This window comes from Neomonachus schauinslandi, chromosome 2 (genome assembly GCF_002201575.2).
Source record: "Neomonachus schauinslandi chromosome 2, ASM220157v2, whole genome shotgun sequence".
Taxonomy (NCBI): Eukaryota; Metazoa; Chordata; class Mammalia; order Carnivora; family Phocidae; genus Neomonachus; species Neomonachus schauinslandi.
In genome coordinates this window covers 117037818-117056861 of record NC_058404.1, presented here as the reverse complement: position 1 = coordinate 117056861, position 19044 = coordinate 117037818, and the positions used below count along the sequence as shown (strand labels likewise).

Sequence of the window (19044 nt, the reverse complement as noted above, 5' to 3'; positions counted from 1 at the left end):
TATCCTGTGACCGCAGACATATATATATATATATATATGTATATACTATACATATATGTATATAGTAATTATGTTGTAATATTGTAATTACCTGTAGAATCCAGTCAAGTTACAATATAGTAATTTATCAGAACAGTAAACAGATTCTTTGCTTAGTCAAAGGACTCATTAAACAGTCTGCAGGTATATATTGATTATTTTAGAAGATAGACATCAAATTTAATCTGTGTAGTCTGCTGCTAATGCCAGTAAGAGATTGGTTTCCCCTCTCTTGTAGATTTCCCATGCGTTCAGACAAAGTTACCAGAGGCTGTTTAATTAATAAAAGCTGCTGCTCAGATGCTGATCCCCTAGGACATCTTTCAGGGTACAAAAGAGAAACCTGCTTCTAAACTGCTGTAACAATCATGTAACCCATGCATAAACGATAAAGCGTAAAGTCGGCAGTCAGCAAACATAGGATACTAGTGCACTTCAGAAGAGAGCGGGAGGAAAGAGAAAGAGAAGAAAGTAAATCTAGGATGCTTAGGTGCTGGCATGGGGTTGGGGGTTAATATGAAGTTCATTTTCAGTGACTCAAAATGACTAACCCTAAAATGTAACAATTTAAGAAACAGAACCAGCATCAGCTTAATCTTTCAATGTATTTAAAGAGAAAGCAATAACTCCGTTGTCTTTCTATCATAGGAGCAAAATACCTATAATAAGGAGGTACTTAAGGGTGCCTGGGTGGCTCAGTCGTTAAATGTCTGCCTTCGGCTCAGGTCATGATCCCGGGGTCCTGGGATCCAGCCCCGCATCGGGTTCCCCGCTCAGCGGGAAGCCTGCTTCTCCCTCTCCCACTCCTCTTGCTTGTGTTCCCTCTCTCACTGTGTCTCTCTCTGTCAAATAAATAAATAAAATCTTTAAAAAAAAATAAGGAGGTACTTATCTGTATATGGTAAAAAGTTCGTCTACCCAAAATGAGACATCAGGGTAGCCAGGGAATTGGGCAGATGTGGGAGGAATAGGATACAGTGTCTTCTAAGACTACCTTCCTTTTATTGTCAGCAAAGGAAGGGAATGATATGGTGAGTCATTTGCACAGTCGTAGTGGTCAAAAACTGGAGTTTGCCTCCCACCCCTGTGCTGGAGTAACTCCGCTGGGCTCTGGGATTAGAAAAGAGGGGAAGGGGAAAGTGTTGAAGGAGATGACCCCAATGACAAAACCAATGGCTTTAGAGAGAAACATGGAGTGCATTTTGGGTGTGCAGCCTTTAACTTTTGTATTCCTCTTCTTGCTCACTCTTTACATTCAGTGTTAGAGTCTAGAGTCCCTGTTTTAAGTCTTGGAGCAGGTTTAGACAAAAAAAGATCACATCCTCTCTCTCTCTCATTTTAAGATTTTATTTATTCATTTGAGAGAGAGAGAGAGAGAGCATGAGGAGAGGGGAGAGGGTGAGTGAGAAGCAGACTTCTTGCTGAGATGGGAGCCCAAGATATGGTACTTGGCCACAGTGGGGGGGGAGCTTTACTGGGGGGCTGGATCCCAGGACCCAGAGATCATGACCTGAGCCAAAGGCAGATGCTTAACCATCTGAGCCACCCAGGTGCCCCATGGTCTCTTAACTTGGCTATATACTTTCCTGTCCTCCTCTGAGCTCCTGCAGGGAGGAAGTAAGCCTACTGGTGGTAGCGTAGTACCTGTGGTTGCTCCTTACTCTGTCACAGGATTGCTTTTCTCTTTCGGCAGGCAGCCCATTTGCAGAGGCTCGTCCTGATGCCCCTGTCGGCCCTGCTGTCCTTATTCACAGGGCCTCAGAAGCTCATCCAGAAACGCTATGACAAACTGCTGGACTGCAACAGCTACCTACCGCGGGCAGCAGGAGATGAGTCAGACTTGGCCAAAAAGGAGTACGAGGCCCTCAATGCCCAACTCGTGGAGGAGCTCCAGGTGTTCAACCAGGCTGCTCGGAAGATCCTGTGGAACTGTCTGTGCAGTTTCATGGCTCTCCTCAGGGACCTGACACTTGCGGCTCGGCAGGTTTATTCCACGGTGGCGCCGGTAAGCTCTGCACCAGCACCTGGCTAGCTAGGCCAGCAGGATCTGCTAGAAACTGCAGCCATGTGCAATGGCCCTGTTCATGGTGTGCACGTGTGCAGTGCATGTGCGCATGTGGCGTGGGTGGGGGGGTGGCATTTAACTGAAGCCAGTCACAGTTTTTAAATTTCTTTCTCTTTTCTCCATAGGAAAGTTTCCTAGTTCAGGTTTATTGTGCCTTGCACACCTTAGGTCTTCTTGGAGGTATCTTTTCAAATGCCAAACACCTTTTAGCTCCACCTGCTTAATGCTTTGCTGAAGCTTATCAATTTGTATTTTGTAATCTCTTCCTATTCAACAGTTCTTCAGTGCTAACCATGACTATTAAGACGTGGATCCAAAAAAAAGGCCATCTCCATGTAATAACAGCAACAGGATAACTGTCAAACCAGTTTTTTTTGCTTTTGTTTTCCTCTATGTAAAAAAGTCTAGGGTGTGTGTGTATGCGTGTGTGTGTGCACGTGTGTGTAATCTAGCTTTCCATTAGGATATGATTTTATGACTATTTTCCTGAAGAAGAAGAATGATGTTTACAAGCTAATATCAACTTAAAAAATCAGTGTGGTTTCTTTGCCCTTCATTTCAATTAGTTCTTACTCAGCTGGTTAGATATTTAATGGACAACATTTGGAGGAGAATTAATTGTCCTGACTTTATTTTTTACTGTGTATTTAATTAACTTTTAACTTACCCTTTGAATAAATTAAGTTGAAAAATCAGGTGCTACATTTACATGATTCAAAGGCAAAACTACATAAAAATGTATAAGCAGTCTCACACAGACTCCTGTTCCCTAACCACCCATCCCCTACCCCCACCCCCATTGTTACTAGTTTATCCATTTAGGGTTTCTTCATGCCATTAGAAGTAAATGCAAATATGTATATATTTTTCCTATAGAAAACTGGGATATTACAGCACCATCCTGCAATTTGCTTTTTAACCTCCTGGGGATGCATTGATGTGTTACCATAGACTGTTATGCCTGGTTTGTATCTCATAAAAATGGAATCATACAGTTTGCATGGTTTTGTGTATCAACCTGTTCCTACTGATGGATATTTGGATGATTCCAGTTGTCTATAACTGCGTGGTTATAACAAATTATATCAGCATGTAGCAACCAATGGTCATTTATTACTATTGTCTTTCATGGTTCTGGAGGTTCCCTGGGCTCAGGGTAGTCATTCTCAGTGTCTCTGTGAGGTTGCAGTCTCATAATAGCTGGGGCTAGAGCCATCTCAAAGACCTCCTCAAGCCCATGTCTGGGGTGGGAGATAGGATGATGATAGAAGACTCAAATAGTTGAGGACGAGGCCCCCCACCCAATCTTTCAACAAGGTTTTTTGATATGCTGGCCACAGTGCAACTGGACTTCTTCCAAGTCTCAGAGTGAGTGTCCCAAGAGAAACCAGCAGAAACCACATGGTCTCTTTTAGCCTAATCTTGAAGGTCAGATAGCATTACTTCTGTTTTTCTGTTCATTTCCACATTCTACTCATGGAGGCAATTTTCAAAACCCACGCACTTTTGAGGAGAGAGGTCATGGACTCCACCTCTTTATGAGAGGCATGTCAAAGAATTTGCTGATTTGTTTTAAAACCAGCACAGGCTCTTAACCAATGCCTCTCGTTGTAGCTTCTTTCTCCTTCCCACTATCCCACCCTACCACTTTGGAGGACCCTACTGCCATTGATTCCTGAGCCCTTCTTCCAAAATTCCATTGCTTTTTATTTCTCTTCTATTCTTTTATTTAGGTTTGAAACTTTATTACTTTTTTAAAGATTTATTTATTTGAGAGAGAGAGAGAATGAGCAGGGGCCAGGAGGGAGCAGAGGAAGAGGGAGAAGCAGACTCCTCCACTGAGCAGGGAGTCCGACGTGGGGCTCGATCCCAGGATCCTGAGACCATGACCTGAGCCAAAGGCAGACACTTAACTGACTGAGCCACCCAGGCACCTCTAGGCTTGAGCCTTTAAAAACAATTATCCCTATCGTTTTTAGTGATGTTTCTGGAGACAGCAAATTAGGCCATTTTTATCCAAAAGTTCTAACATTGCCCTAATTTTTTTCTGTGGAGCTATCTTACACTTTCTCTGCTTGACACAACTCTACTAAATTTAATATCTAATATGGTTAAATAGTTGTTTGAGAACAATGCCATATCATTTCTACCTATAGGTTCCACTGTTGGCCTCAAGAATCTCTGAAATTCAGAATCAAGTACTAGAAGAGGTTCAAAATCTTAATTTTGTAAAGGACAGCAGTACCACCTTTATTGAGAGGAAGCTTAGTTTTGAAAAGAAGAAGACTGTGCAAATTCTGGTGAGTTTGGTAGTATTCCTGACAATAACTCTCACTTCTTTTCCTTATTCAAATCACAGTATCTATTATTTTCTAAGTCACTTATCTCATTCTAATATCCTGTAATTTACCAACCTATTATATGTAGGATTTCTTGTCTATTTCTTCCTTCTATACTATGAGTTCTGTAAGGTCATAGATTTTTACCCGTTTTGTACGTGATATATTCCAAGCTGTTAAGATGGTGCCTGACAACAGATATAAATCTGTTGGATGAATGAATAGAATTTTATAGAGCAAAATCATAGTAGTTCAACTGTTTCATTTTTTTAGATAAGGAATCCCAGGCTCCAGAGATGAAGTGGCTTTCTCAAAGTCACTAGAGGCAGAGCTGGGAGGGGGCCTAGACCCTGCCTCCTGCCTAACTTACTGTTATTATTTCCCAGAAAAAGACATGCACACGTACAATTTACTTAATTAAATATTACTTATCAAGTGCTTGGTATGCAAGGGATTGTCTACAGGATGGCAAAAATTAAAAATTGTTCCATCGAAGAGGGGTTAGAACCTCTGCCTTCTTAAACTCAGTTGAATTTTCTTCCCTGCAACACTGCCCTCATGTGCTAACTAGAGAATTTTTCACCACATAACTTAGCTGGATGCTTCACAGTAATAACTCCATCAACGCTTCCACATTGAAATAATCCCAAATCAATACGGCTTCAACATTTAAAAAAAAATCTCCAAAGAAGGAATCTTTGCTGGCTTAGTGAAAATTTTATTACACGTCTATCTAAACGCAAATTTCTCCTTACTTCTCCCAGCCGGAAGTGCCCCGTCAAACTGACATTCAGCGCTCCGAACTTCTATCCACGTACAGTAAAGAAGAACTCTACCAAGCGAAGCGCAAGTGCAATGCTACCCAAGAATACGACATCAATCTTCTGGAAGGGGAGTTGGTGGCTGTGGTGGAACAGAAGGATCCACTGGGGAGTACAAGCAGGTGGCTTGTTGACACAGGAAGTAAGTTTTTTGCATGAAATGCACAGAACTACCACCTCTTTTCAAGTTGAGATTTTCCCAGGGGCCTCTCTGTGCTTCTCTAAACACAAATGTTTAGTGAGGATACATACAGATGACCTTGTTTCTTCTTTCTTTTTTATTCTTATCCAGTTATAAAAGGGTACGTGTATTCCTCCTTCTTAAAACCGTACAGTCCAGAGAAAGCACGGAAGGTGGACGCTGAGAACAGGTTCGGTGATGACGGTTTTGATAACATCAGCCTCTTTGTGTCCTCACGGCCAGCTAGTGACAGTGTCACAGGCACCCCGGAAAGTAGCATAAGTGACAGCAGCTCATCTCTTAGTGGTACATATGGAAAGTTCGAAACAAACGGCGCTGACGGTCACGGCTCTCGAGAGGCAGATGAGCAGGTGAGCATTTGAACCTTGATGTGACGCTGCTTGGCTGTTCAAATCATCAAAGATGTTCTCTCTAATAAATAGCGTTCTATCTTGCTGGGAGACTTGGTGGAAGAGTGTCAGCTTTGACAGCAAGGAGACCTCGCTCTATGCACACTTACTCTCTGTGCCCCTTCTTGCAAGGAATTTCATTCTCTGAGCCTGTTTTGTCAAATGAGGGAAAGAGGACCATAACTGCTACGTTGCACGCTTGATGCGAGGATTCGGGAAAATGTGTATGTGTATGTGTAAAGTACCCAGCCCAGAGTAGACACTCCGTAAATAGTAGTTGTCACTATTACTACCCAGCTGTCATGTACTTGGAGTGAAGCAAAGATGGTCTTTTTATACTCCTCCATCAGAGAAAAACAGTTCAATACTGAACAGATTGCCACCATAAGGAGCAGGTGGAAAACTGTCCATGATTCCTGTAAGAGCAGTATCTTCATTGAGCGATCTATATAATCGGCCATTTTTAATCTCTCGTCTAGTGCCATGTACGACCTACTGACGCCCTTAAGAATTACCTTTCTTGTGCTGCACCCATGCAGAGACTATGGGGATCACTCACACAATAAGTTAGCTATAATGTAGGGTTCCTTTCTACTACCTCAGAAAGTTTCAGTATATTTAACTGTCAATCCTCAAGTGGTGACCAACTAACTGCTTCTCTTTTTTAACTTGCTTTTTTCGTTAGTGGCTTTTACTAATTAATTTACATTTGCTTTTTATAAGGCTAATATATGTTATTTGTGAAAAGTTAAAATGGTGTAAAGACATACATAAATTAAAAGTAAAGATCTTTATTCCCTTCTAGCCAAACCCTACCCTTCAGAGACAATATTAGGGTTTATCTTTTCAGACATTCTCTGTGCATGTACAAACACTTTTATTTATACCAGTGGGAATGTGTATATGTTACATAATTTGCTTTTTTTTTCCTACTTAACAATGTATCTTAGACACAACAGTACCTAAATATCTACCTTATTCCCTAAAAAATTCTGAATAATAATTTATTTTGTGGATATATCATAATTTATGTAACTATTACCCTAATAAAAGACATTTAGAATATTTGGGGGGATTTTAAAATTTCAAATTATTTCAGCCAAGATACCTTGTTCATCAACTTTTGTGCACTTATATGAGTACATATGTGGGACAAATTCCTAAAAATATTGGAGGGTCAAAGGGTACATATATCTAAATTCTTGATAGACACTGCCATACTGCCCTTCAAAAATAGTTTATCTCTATTTAGTTTCTTTCATCAATGATACATTGGTTGTTGTCCAATTCATGACGAATTCTTTTTTTAAAAAAGATCTTTATTAAGGACTTACTTACATGCCATAAAACTCATCCATTTTAAGTGTATAATTCAATGACTTTTAGTATATTTACAGAGCTGTTCAACTATCACCCCAATCCAATTTTAGAACATTCCTTTCACCGCACCCCCCCCCAAAATTCTCTGTAGTCATTTGCAGTCTGTTCTCTTTCCCAGCCAGCCTCAGGAAATTACTAATTTACTTTCTTTCTCCATATATTTGACTTTTTTGTATATTTTGTATTAATGGAATCATGGAATCATACAATATGTAGTGCTTTGCAGCTGGCTTCTTTCACTTAGCATAATGGTTTTGAGAGTCATCCATGTTGTGGTATATATATGTACTTTGTTGCTTTTTATCACTTAATAGTATTTCATTCTATGGATATAGCATATTTTGTTTATCCATTCACTAGTTGATAGACATTTCAGGTAATTTCTATTATGAATAATGCTGCTATAAACATTTAGGTACAAGTCTTTGTGAGGATTTCATTTCTTTTGAATAGATACCTAGGAGTAGAATTGCTTGTTGATATGGTGAATTTGTGTTTGACTTTTTTAAAGAAACTGCCAGACTGTTTTTCAAAGTGACTGCACCATTTTACATACACACCAGCAATGCATGGGGGTTGTGGATTGCAGTTTCTCCACATCCTCACCTTATTGTCTTTTTTATTATGATGATAGTCACTCTAGTGGGTGCAAAGTAGTATCTCATTGGGGTTTTAATTTGCATTTGACTAATGCTGTTGAGTATCTTTCGTGTACTTATTTGACCATCCCTGCATTTTCTCTGGTGAAATGTCTATTCAAATATTTGCCCATTTTACAAATTGGGTCATTTTCCTTCTTATTATCCAATTGTAAGAGTTCTTTGAATACTTTGGATGCAAGTTCTTTATCAGATATAATTTGTAAAAATAATTTCTCCCAGTCATGACCGATTCTTAACTCATCTGGACATTACTATATGCTTCTATTACTCTTCTGTCTTGAAGTTTCAAAACACCGTTTTTCTATTACTTGTTCACTCTCTTAGTTTATTCAAGTTTCTAGAAAACAAAATTATATTGTAAAGCCAATAGATTAATGAAATTTTATCAGTAAAATCTATAGTTGGTATTAAATATCCTGGCAGACTTTGACTTATCCCAATAACCTAGAAGGACAGAAATTTGAGGACCAAATTTGTCAAGATACCCTAAAGCTGGCTTGATGTTGAGCTCTAGTTACTATTGACTCTACAGAGATTTTTGGAGTAAGTGCCACACTGAGGCTCTTTTGGCATGGGATTTGTAGTCTATTTCCTAACAGCAGCTACTGCAAAGTAATTCTCTTTGAGTAATCCTATCAATATGTTTCATGTGAATTAGGTCCATTAGAAGTATCCATTACCAAGAGAGGGGAAAAAAATGAGATAATTTTCTTTTGCTCAAAACAAAGTATATTGATAGTATCTCTTCATAGAGTGCTATTTGTTCTTTTCCTCTGAGTTTGGAACCAATTCAAAATAGACCCTGGTGTCAGGGACATACATATAAGCATTATTGCTAACAAAACTGGATTAGAAAATGCAGCTTAGATCAGTGGCCATGTAGGATCCCTGAATATTTTCCTGTGTTAAAATAATTGAAAATTGCAGGTCTCTCCTGTGTATGGACAAAGTCTGTCCAAGTAAATTTACTATGAGTTGAAGACAATGCACCTGTTAGAAACCCCAGTACAAGAGGGAAGAAAAGACTACATAGGACTGTTTCCCTTAATGTCTTAATCCCAGTCAATAGAGGTACATGGGCTAGTGGTTTTCAGACTTTTCCAGTTATGCAACTACGGTTCAGCCCTCGGAAACAGAAGGAAAACCTTATATGATCCTCCTAATCCTTATCAGAGGGCTGATGTTTTCATTCTGTTGACTCCTACAAAGTGTGGAGAAGAAAATGGTTAACCCCCACACTTGTGGTGTGACAATCTAATTGAACAATGAATGCATTATAGAAGTCCCTATAAGGTGACTGAAAAGTGGGAGTAAATTGTATCTTTTTTTGTGAACAGTGAGAATACATTGTATATTTTAATATGCACATTTGAGGTAACCTACAAAGCAATCTTCTGTGTGGCTATTTAGACTTCTGTTCTTGATTTTATCATCAGGAACATCAACTCAAACCTGTATTGATTTAACTGGATGACACTTTGAGTCACCATTTCTTCCCTATCCTACTGTGGCAGTAACACTTTTTTTTTTTTTTTGCTTTCTTCCAGAATTGAAATAGCATATTGCCATTGGTGTTGTAGGCTGTAATCTACTTTTATTGATGGTTCTAGTGGACCCTGACAAGAAGGTAGATGGGTAGCCTTGACCTATACCTGATATTCAGGAGGCATCACTGGGGTCCTAAAAATCAGTCATAAATAGGCAAGTTCAGACTGACTTCAGACTAGTGGCTCTGTGATTTTTATACTGAAGCTGAATTTTTAATGTGGACTCCAAGAATAAAAGGGATCTATGAATGGGCTTTGGACGGATCTATAAATCCCTTCAAATATGTTGGAAATTTTGTGTTTATGTGCATAATAATGCTAAAAGAAGTCCATAGCTTTCAACAGATTTTCAAAGGGAAATTATATTTAAATAGGTTAGAAACCACTCCTCTAGAGGCTTAACTTGCTTATCCATTCTCCCATCCACTCAAGGAAAAAAAAATGTTGGATTAAGAGCCTCCTGCATTTTCTAGAATGGTTCTAGTGGATCAGAAGTCTTATGGGCCAGGTGAAAATATAACTTATTATCTATAATGGGACACTTTTGTTAATGAAAGAGAATGTTTACTGGATGAGATTAACTCTGACAGGTATTACTGGGAGGTATGGTCACTCTACTATTTGGTGCCTACGTACCAATCCATTCAGATTCCTCCAGGCACATCCTTCACAGAAAGCATGGACTTTCTCTGAATGTTTTAGAAGCTCCCTAAATGATAATCCAGAGTCCCTTGTAAAATAATGGGGAGGAGGTAATGGATATTTGCAACATGGAAGTACTTATTTATACTAAAGGACTTAGTAATTTCTTTACTCACTACTTTATGATCTATCAAAAAATATTTAAAAAGCAAACAGATATGCATTCCTATTCTAATGTATTCTCCCCTTTTGCCCACCAAAGAGTAATGACATGATTTGTATTAGTTTTCACTGCCACATAACAAATTATCACAAACTAAATGGCTTAAAACAACATAAATGTATTATCTCACCATTTCCATGTTCAGAAGTCCAGGCACAGCTTAGCTGGGTGCTCTGCTTGGCATGTCACATCACTGCAATCCAGATGCTTGCTGGGCTGTGTTCCTTTCTGAAACTCTTGAGTTCTCTTCCAAGCCTGTGGTTGTTGGCAAAACTCAGTTCTTGGTCTAGTAGGACTGAGGCCTCCGTTTTCTTGCTGGCCATCAGCCAAGGACCACTTTCACTAACTGTAGGCTGCGCTCAGATGCCTGCCATGTGGCTATGTCTGCAGTTCACAACATGGCTGTTTGCTTCTTAAAAGCCAGCAGATGAGCATCTCTCTGTTTTTAAATTTCTCCCTCAGAAATGGCCTGAACTCTCTCTTAAAGGACAACCTGCTTATGTCAGGCACACTAAGCATAATCTTTGACTGACTCAAGGTCAGTGTATTAGGGACCTTATTATGTAGGACATGTTCAACAGGCAGTGCCCATCTTAGAGTTCTACCTACCACAGTATCTAAGATGCCTTGCTTGGTAAGCAAGGTATAGGACTAATGTGATGCAATCTTCAGCACTTCTCAAAGTGGACCAGGTTTAATAATGGCTAAACCCAATTTTAGAGGAAAGTTCAATGTCTGAGAATCAGTGCTGTTTCCTTTTTTTTTCACATAAATAATACTGAGGACATAATTTTTGAATTACAAACTTCTGAAAAGTTGTTTTGGCACTAATCCTAAATTCACTGTCTGGTCCTTCATCTTTACATGTTTCAACTACTTTTGATGCTAAAGCTACGTGTCTAATATGTCATTGTTTAGAAAGTGCTTCAAAAGCCATCAGGCTGTAACATAATGTATTTAAGTAGTCATTAAAATGATGCTTTAGAGAGCTATTTATCGACATGAAAAGATTGTCAAATATATTTTAAAGTAAAAAGCAGGCTGCAAAAATTATATATACTATAATTCTATGTTTATTGCCACTTCAGGTAGGTAGGTAGGTAGAAGGAAAAAAAGGAAGAAGAGAAGGAACAAGGGAAGGAAGGAAGGAAGGAAGAAAGGAAGGGAGGAAAAAAGGGAAGAAAAGCAAGATATTAATGGCAGTTGGGTGATTTCTTCTTACCTTTATTTAAAATCATTTCTTTATGAGGAGAAAAAAAATTTAAAAAAAAATAAATAAAATCATTTCTTTATAAAAATTACTTGTAACAAAACATAATTGATCACTGAATAATGTGAAAGCTTGCTCATTTTTCATGCAATATAACTATCTTGGCTTTCTGAACTACATATGATATAATATGGTAAATACAGGTTTTATAGCTAAATTTTTAGTTTTGGAAGGGAAGATTAAAATATATTATTATTTTTGTTGTTAATTGAAGAACTGGGATGAAATCGATAAAATGAGATTCAGTGAAGACAGCTAGTGTGGCTCACTAAGGGAGGAATAATTAAGTGCACAAATATAGAATAAGGGAATACTGAACTGGCAATGTTACTACAGGGAGAGATCTGGTGGTTATAAACAGTGGGTAATAAATTGAGTAGGAGTCAATAATACAATACAGAGTGTTATTTAAAAAAAGTTAATGCCATAGAGAACTGGGTTGTATTCACGAACTGTTGTACATAAAACGAGCCAGAGCTTTACAGAGTGCAAAGAAGCAATGAATAAAATATATTTTAATAAATGCTGAGGAAAAAGGGAGAAGGATCAGATGTTTATGGCTTAAATTAATAACATTTAATTAATGTATCTGGACCAAAACATTAACATTGAAGGTCAGAAAGATACAGCCTAGAACAATTAAAGTATTCCAAAAAATGAGAAATTCTTCAGCTTTTATGTGTAACAGCCTGAAAACTTCCAACTTGTAGTCTAATGTTATCAACTGCGGTCTCTTTAAAAGTGGACTTAGTTCCATTTTGAGTATCTATCTTATGTTAAATGGGAGGCATAAACATATAAAACTGAAATATGCTCATCCTACATTAATTTTGGGCCATGATCACTTAAAGTATTTAAAGTATATAATTTTCTCCTTTAAATTTACAATTTCATGAGAATTTATATTTAGTGTTTAAAATATACGCTCTGCTGTAATTTCATACCAAATAGATTTTTTAAAAGACTTATTTGCCCGGGGCAGGGAGGTGGGGGACAGTGAGCATGAGTTGGAGGAGGGGCAGGGAGAGGGAGAGAGAGAACCTCCAGCAGATTCCCTGCTTAGCATGGAACCAGCTACGGAGCTCAATCCCATGACACTGAGGTCATGACCTGAGCCGAAATCAAGAGTCGGATTTCGCTTAACCAACTGAGCCACCCCAGCACTCCTCATACCAAATAGATTTAAGTGAAGATTTTATTTCCCTTTGAGAGAATATGTGCTGAAGTGAAAAAGCACCACAAATATTTAGGAATCATATATAACTCAACCTACTAAACAATCTATAGCTGTGTTGGCAATGCATATATGTTGTGTATTAAAATTATAAAAGTTGGCTAGTAACTCCTAACATGGGCTCTTACAGATAATCAGAAACTGTATTATGGCGCATTTTATTCCTGAAAGCTTTTGCCCACCAAATCCTCCATTCTGCTCTTGTGAATCTAATCAATGTCTTCATTTTCTAATCAACAACAGAAAGATCAGCAGCAACATATTAGAGACCTCAGTCCCTTTCCACAAGAATATACTCTGCACAACCTTTCTAGAACAAGAGTTTGCTTCCTAAAGTAGTATGAGAAATGGACCAAGCACAGGATTTGGAGTTAGAAGATATAGTCCTAGCAGCATGAACTATATGACTAAAGCATGTTACTTTTCCAAGTCACAACTCACAGAGTTGTTGAGGATAAAGCACATTGGACATGGAAACTGTCACAAGCATAGAAAAGATGCTGCCACCCCATTGCTCAAGAATTTATAGCACCTTCCTTTTTGTTTTCTTCCTTCTTATTTTTTTAAAATTTTGAAGATTTTGTTTATTTATTTGAGAGAGAGAGAGCGCATGAGTCAGAGGTAGGGGCAGAGGGAGAGAGAGAATCCTCAAGCAGACTCCTGTCAAGCAGAGAGCCTGATGCGGGGCTCGATCCCAGGACCTTGAGAAAATGACCTGAGCCAAAGGCAGATGCTTAACCGACTGAGCCACCCAGGCACCCCTCTTCTTAAATTTTTAAATTACAAAATAATCCATGCCCAACAATATGTCTTGTGTGTATCTTGTATGATGCAAGGTTATCTCTTGTATGTTCTTCTGTGATATCCAAGACTTTCAGCCAAACTTTTAAGTCAAATTAACATATATCTGAATTTGTACTGTGTACCACCATGTGGTCAGTGGAGAAAAGTTTTAATGTTCCTCTTTTTTTTTTCAGGTAAGCTTTGCACCTAACCTGGGGCTTGAACTCATAGCCCTGAGATCAAGAGTCCCATGCTCTATTGACTAAGTCAACCGGGCACCTCATAAATGCTCCTCTTTGAGGTGGAGGAGATGTTGAGAGTTGTTGAGATGATATAAAATCAGTGATATCAAAATTTCATCTAAAGTTAAATAACAGTTCAACATCTACAGAACAACTTTAACTATATAGTGCCCTCCCCACATTCCCCAGTCTCTTTTCTTGCTCAGTGAAGTCATCTTATTTCTTACCATTTCCTTTTAACATTGACCCTCAATTTTGAGAAAGTTAATCTGCTTGCCTTTCCCATATACTGTTTGCATTCTATGTACCCTGGAATATGACATATCCACCCCCTTTATCAACTTTGTGACCCATACAGGGTTACCTCTTTCAAAAACCAGCTCACATATATCACTTATGTGTGTAGGGTGTTTTTTGGTGTGTGTGTGTGTGTGTGTGTGTATACACCTTTTGGGGACACATTTTCTCCCTAGTTGGGTTGTAAGTTCTTTGATAATATAATATCTGGCACTTGACAGGTACTTAATAAATTTTGATTAAATGAATAAATGAATAAAATGTTAGTCAATTGCTTAATTTTATGATATAACTAAACATTTCTGTTATCAGTCTTAACGATTTTAGTGGAAGAGGGACTAAACACTTAGGGGCTTCTTACGCACCTAATATTCTGAAGTATTCTTTTGAGGTTAGAGAAAAAATCTTCTGACTGAAGCATGTTTTATTAATTTCTTCTAGGCCACTTAAAATAATTTAAAAATTATAAATTTAATGTATTGTCATTATAAAGGTTTAAAAAATAAGAAGTAAAAGGAAAATCTGGGCACCTGGGTGGCTCAGATGGTTAAGCGTCTGCCTTCGACTCAGGTCATGATCTCAGGGTCCGGGGATCGAGTCCCGCATCGGGCTCCCTGCTCCTTGGGAGCCTGCTTCTCCCTCTGCCTTTCTCTCTCGCTCTGTCTCTCATGAATAAAAAAAAAAAAATCTTAAAAAAAAAAATTAAAAAAAAATGAAAATCATCTCTAATTCTACCATTCAAAGAAACTAACACTATTAAACTTATATTGTACATCTGATTTGATACCTTTTTTGGGGGGGGGCTTACTATTTCATCATAAGCATTTGCCCATGCTATTAGTCTCAAAAAACAGCATTTCTAATGACTACAAATTTCCTTACTGTAAAGGTCTAGAATAGACTTAATTATTCTCCTCTTACTGAACACTTAGGGTTATTCCCATTTCCCTCTCACTTTTCACCTTGTGAATGGATAGTGTGGTAATATTAATAAGTAAAAATCTGCGAATGTTTCTATTTCTGTAGGAGAGATTTTTAAATTTTTTTTAAGATTTTATTTATTTGATAGATAGTGAGAGAGAGCACGAACAGGGGGAAGAGGGAGAAGCAGGCTCCCTGCTGAGCAGAGAACCTGACGTGGGGCTCCATCCCAGGGTCCTGGGATCATGACCTGTGCCGAAGGCAGACACCTAACCAACTGAGCCACACAGGAACCCCTGAAGGAGAGATTCTTAAAGAGAATAAAAACAAACAAATAAAAAATTAACATTTTAAAGTCTTTTAGGGGCGCCTGGCTGGCTCAGTCAGTAGAGCATGCAACTCTTGATCTCAGGGTCTTGAGTTCAAGCACCACATTGTGTGTGGAGCTTACGGACAAAAAAACATAAATAAAAAATAATCTTTTAATAGAAACTGCCAGATTGCCTTCAAGCATGGGCAGTTTAGACTCCTCCCCCCAGAACAATAAGAATGCCTATTGAACTGTATTCTCATCTGGGTCATGTTTTAGCAAAATAAATCCAACAGAAAGAACTGGGGAATGTGACTTTGAAAAAAATGAAAACTTAGCATTCTTTCTAAAAGCTTGGATATCTTTATTATGTTTGTCTAAATATTTAAGTTCTGCTTCCAATAATGTCATTTGTTTCTTTGTCTAGATTTTCTATGCAGTTCATGCCTTTCAAGCACGAAGTGACCATGAACTCAGCCTTCAGGAATATCAAAGAGTCCACATACTCCGATTTTGTGACCTAAGTGGCAATAAAGAGTGGTGGTTAGCTGAAGCTCAGGGGCAGAAAGGATATGTGCCAGCTAACTACCTTGGCAAGATGACTTATGCTTAAGAAAAGAAGCCCCTGACTTTTGTTTTCTGGCAAGTTATTGACTACCTCATAAAACTTACATTACAAAATGTTGGTCTAGAAGTCAAGAAACCTCCAAACTATATGGAACTGATTCTGTATCAAGTTTTAAGGAAGACTGTGCTTCCTAACAAGATTATTTCAAAATGTATTTTGAAGAATACATGTTGAGGGAAATACTTTGAACAAACAGAAACAGCAAAACAAATAGCTCAAGCTCAAAAAACAGACCGCTCAAGCTCCAACAATCAACTACTTAAACGTGGAGATCTTTGAAAGGGTAAACGTGTTCTTTATCAACATGAAAAGTTGGACCTAAGGATAAGATTTTTTCCATTTACTTTATTACATATTTTGCCTCAAATACGTTTTTTTCTGTTTCTCTTATTCTCTCTTTTGCATATGTGTGCACATATATATTCACATACATATAATCATATTCATTATATGGTTTATACATATATATGTATATCATATAGATTATATACATATATGCATAAACCAGGGAGTATACTAAAAACACATAAGAATAGGAATTAACAGCCAACTAGAAGTCTTTGATGTGGAATATCTCTTTAATATAAGTTTTGAATGAAAAAAAACCTGAATAACATAGTATCTAACATTTACTGAATGCATACTACATGCCAGAAATTGTTCTAAGTGCTTTATATGTGGTAATTTATTTGATACTCACAACATTATGATGAAACTGTGGCCCAGAGAGGTGAAGTAATTCAGCCGAAGTCACACTGCCAGTAAGTGATTGGGCTGGACTCAAACCTAGGTATGGTTCTGGGGTGCATACTCTTAACCACTATGCTGTACTAACCCTCCAGGAAAGTATACATTTGCTATCAGCAAAGCACCTAGTGATACAAACAATGACCATTTTTCTCTCAGGTCTGTATTTAAGTATTGAGAAGTTTTTCAAAATCAAGGGCTACAAGAACTTGATGATGTTAGTCTAGAGAAAATGAAGTAACTAGGTTTATTATTTTTATTTTTTTGTTTAAACATTTTTTTAAAGTATAATTGCTTAAAAATGATCCTGCAGGATCGCTAATGTTACTTGAATGAGGAAATATTTTTGGATCACTCAATCATTTGGATAATGAATGGGGAATGTGTGTTCCATGTACTGAGCCAAGATGTAAATATTTTTAGTTGCTGATTTGTACTTAGACAAGGCAGGCATTAAGGATAACATTTGCTGAAACACAATGTCCTGGGACACTGAACTTTAATTTGGGAATAGTTCAAAACTGTCCCCTAAGATGTCAGGCATATTTTGCCAAGACATTTTATTGACCTGTAGATGCTTCTTTAGAACAGTAAAAAGATTAAATTTGACTTAGTGGTTTCCTTTAAAAACCAAAATAATGTGGACTTACTTACATTGCTCACATAGAACCTGCTAATATGACATGAGATTGTAAGATTTGATTGTTATTTTGAGAGATTTCATCTCTATAATGTATATTGTTACATATATTACTGAGGAATACAAATAACAAAATGAAGAGTGCTTTTCAGATGGCTGTTTAATGTATGTATATGACATGTACAACCCTAGAAATTCGTAAGACATCTACATGACAAAAAATTTGCATTTTATAATGTTGTTCCTGAAATACTTAAACTAAAGATGATTTTATAAGGTTCTAATGGTAAGTTGTTTTTGCATAACATTTTCTCGTTTTGAGTTTGGATACCAAAAGAGGATTCTCTTTTTTGGATATACAGGGATTTTTTATGTCTTTTAAAGAGTGCCTTGTACCCAATGATGAAATTCCAGTTTGCTTAGGGTAAAGCAAAAGGAAATCTAAACTTGCAACTTGTGGTAATTATGAATATGCCCAACAAACTAGTGGGAAAATTATATATATATTAAATATAATTTATTTTATATTTAGTATATATTACTATAATTATATATTACTGTAATATACTGTATATTATATACTGTATATTACTGTATACATGTATATAATACTGTTACATATATAACAATATATATTATGTAAATTTAAATTAACCATGACCTAATGCTCCCCGCAAAATGAAAAATTGTATAAGTAGTACATACCTACTTTTCTGGCTGAAATAAGTGACCAGATGTATATGAGAAGCTTCGTCTACTTGTGTGGTCCTAGGATTGATGCTTCCTGTCTGACCTTTTTAGAAACCACACCAGTAAAGTCATAGCTGCAGTTGGCAGCTGAGCAAGTATTGTAATGAAGCCACCTACTGCAGCCCCTCACTATTGTGATGAACATACATTACTATAAAACTATGTTGTTGCCATTTTAAAAATACACCTACGTTTCATATGCCACTTAGGCTTTATTTTTTTTTTAAACATTATGCAATACCTTCATTTTCTTAGTATGTTGTTTAAAATCAAGTAATTATAATTTGGAGGTCAGACATTATTTTGTTGGGCCCAGGGGAAATAAAATTCAAAGATAATTAGGATGTTTGTAAGTCTTTAAGAAGTTTAAAAAGATAAAATTATTGGTGACATCATTATAATTAAGACATTAAGAAAAAATTATTTCTTTATATTTTAAAATTTAAATGTTATTGTACAGTATAGAATTCTCTGAAATGGGTATTTTTGCCAAAAATGAAGGAGAAATTTTTGTGGCTGTTTTTCTTTGTAAAACAAATAAACAAGTATATGTACACATTTTATTTAGTATTTATTTTTAAACACAGATGCTCTAACCTAATATTATACATAATACTGTTTGAAAATTATAAAAAATTCAGTAATATAAAATTACCATGGGTACTTAAATCATGTGAAAAAGTCACAAAGCTACTATCTGAACATTCTTTGTATTTTAGAAAAATATTCTTTTAGTATTCATTAGTATAAAATAATTCTATGAAGATTGAGCTGTGCAGAAGAGATATAATATACATTGTTAATCATACAAATGCAGCATTACATGAAATACTCTAAGTGCTGATATAGTCCATATTTTGCCTAAAATAAAATTTGGACTTTTAGAGATGGCTCATAAGTGCCTGTCACTATT

At 37.1% G+C, this 19044-nt stretch overlaps 1 protein-coding gene across 1 annotated transcript in view; it reads left to right on the top strand.

Moving 5' to 3' along the window:
• ARHGEF38 (Rho guanine nucleotide exchange factor 38) overlaps positions 1–15979 on the top strand; it is a 125906-nt gene extending 109927 nt beyond the window's left edge. The window contains exons 10-14 of the mRNA XM_044913089.1: positions 1733–2044; positions 4261–4404; positions 5208–5406; positions 5557–5816; positions 15794–15979. Coding sequence (XP_044769024.1) covers positions 1733–2044; positions 4261–4404; positions 5208–5406; positions 5557–5816; positions 15794–15979 — 1101 coding nt within the window. The remainder of the gene's footprint in view (positions 1–1732; positions 2045–4260; positions 4405–5207; positions 5407–5556; positions 5817–15793) is intronic.
• The last annotated feature ends 3065 nt before the right edge of the window (positions 15980–19044 follow it).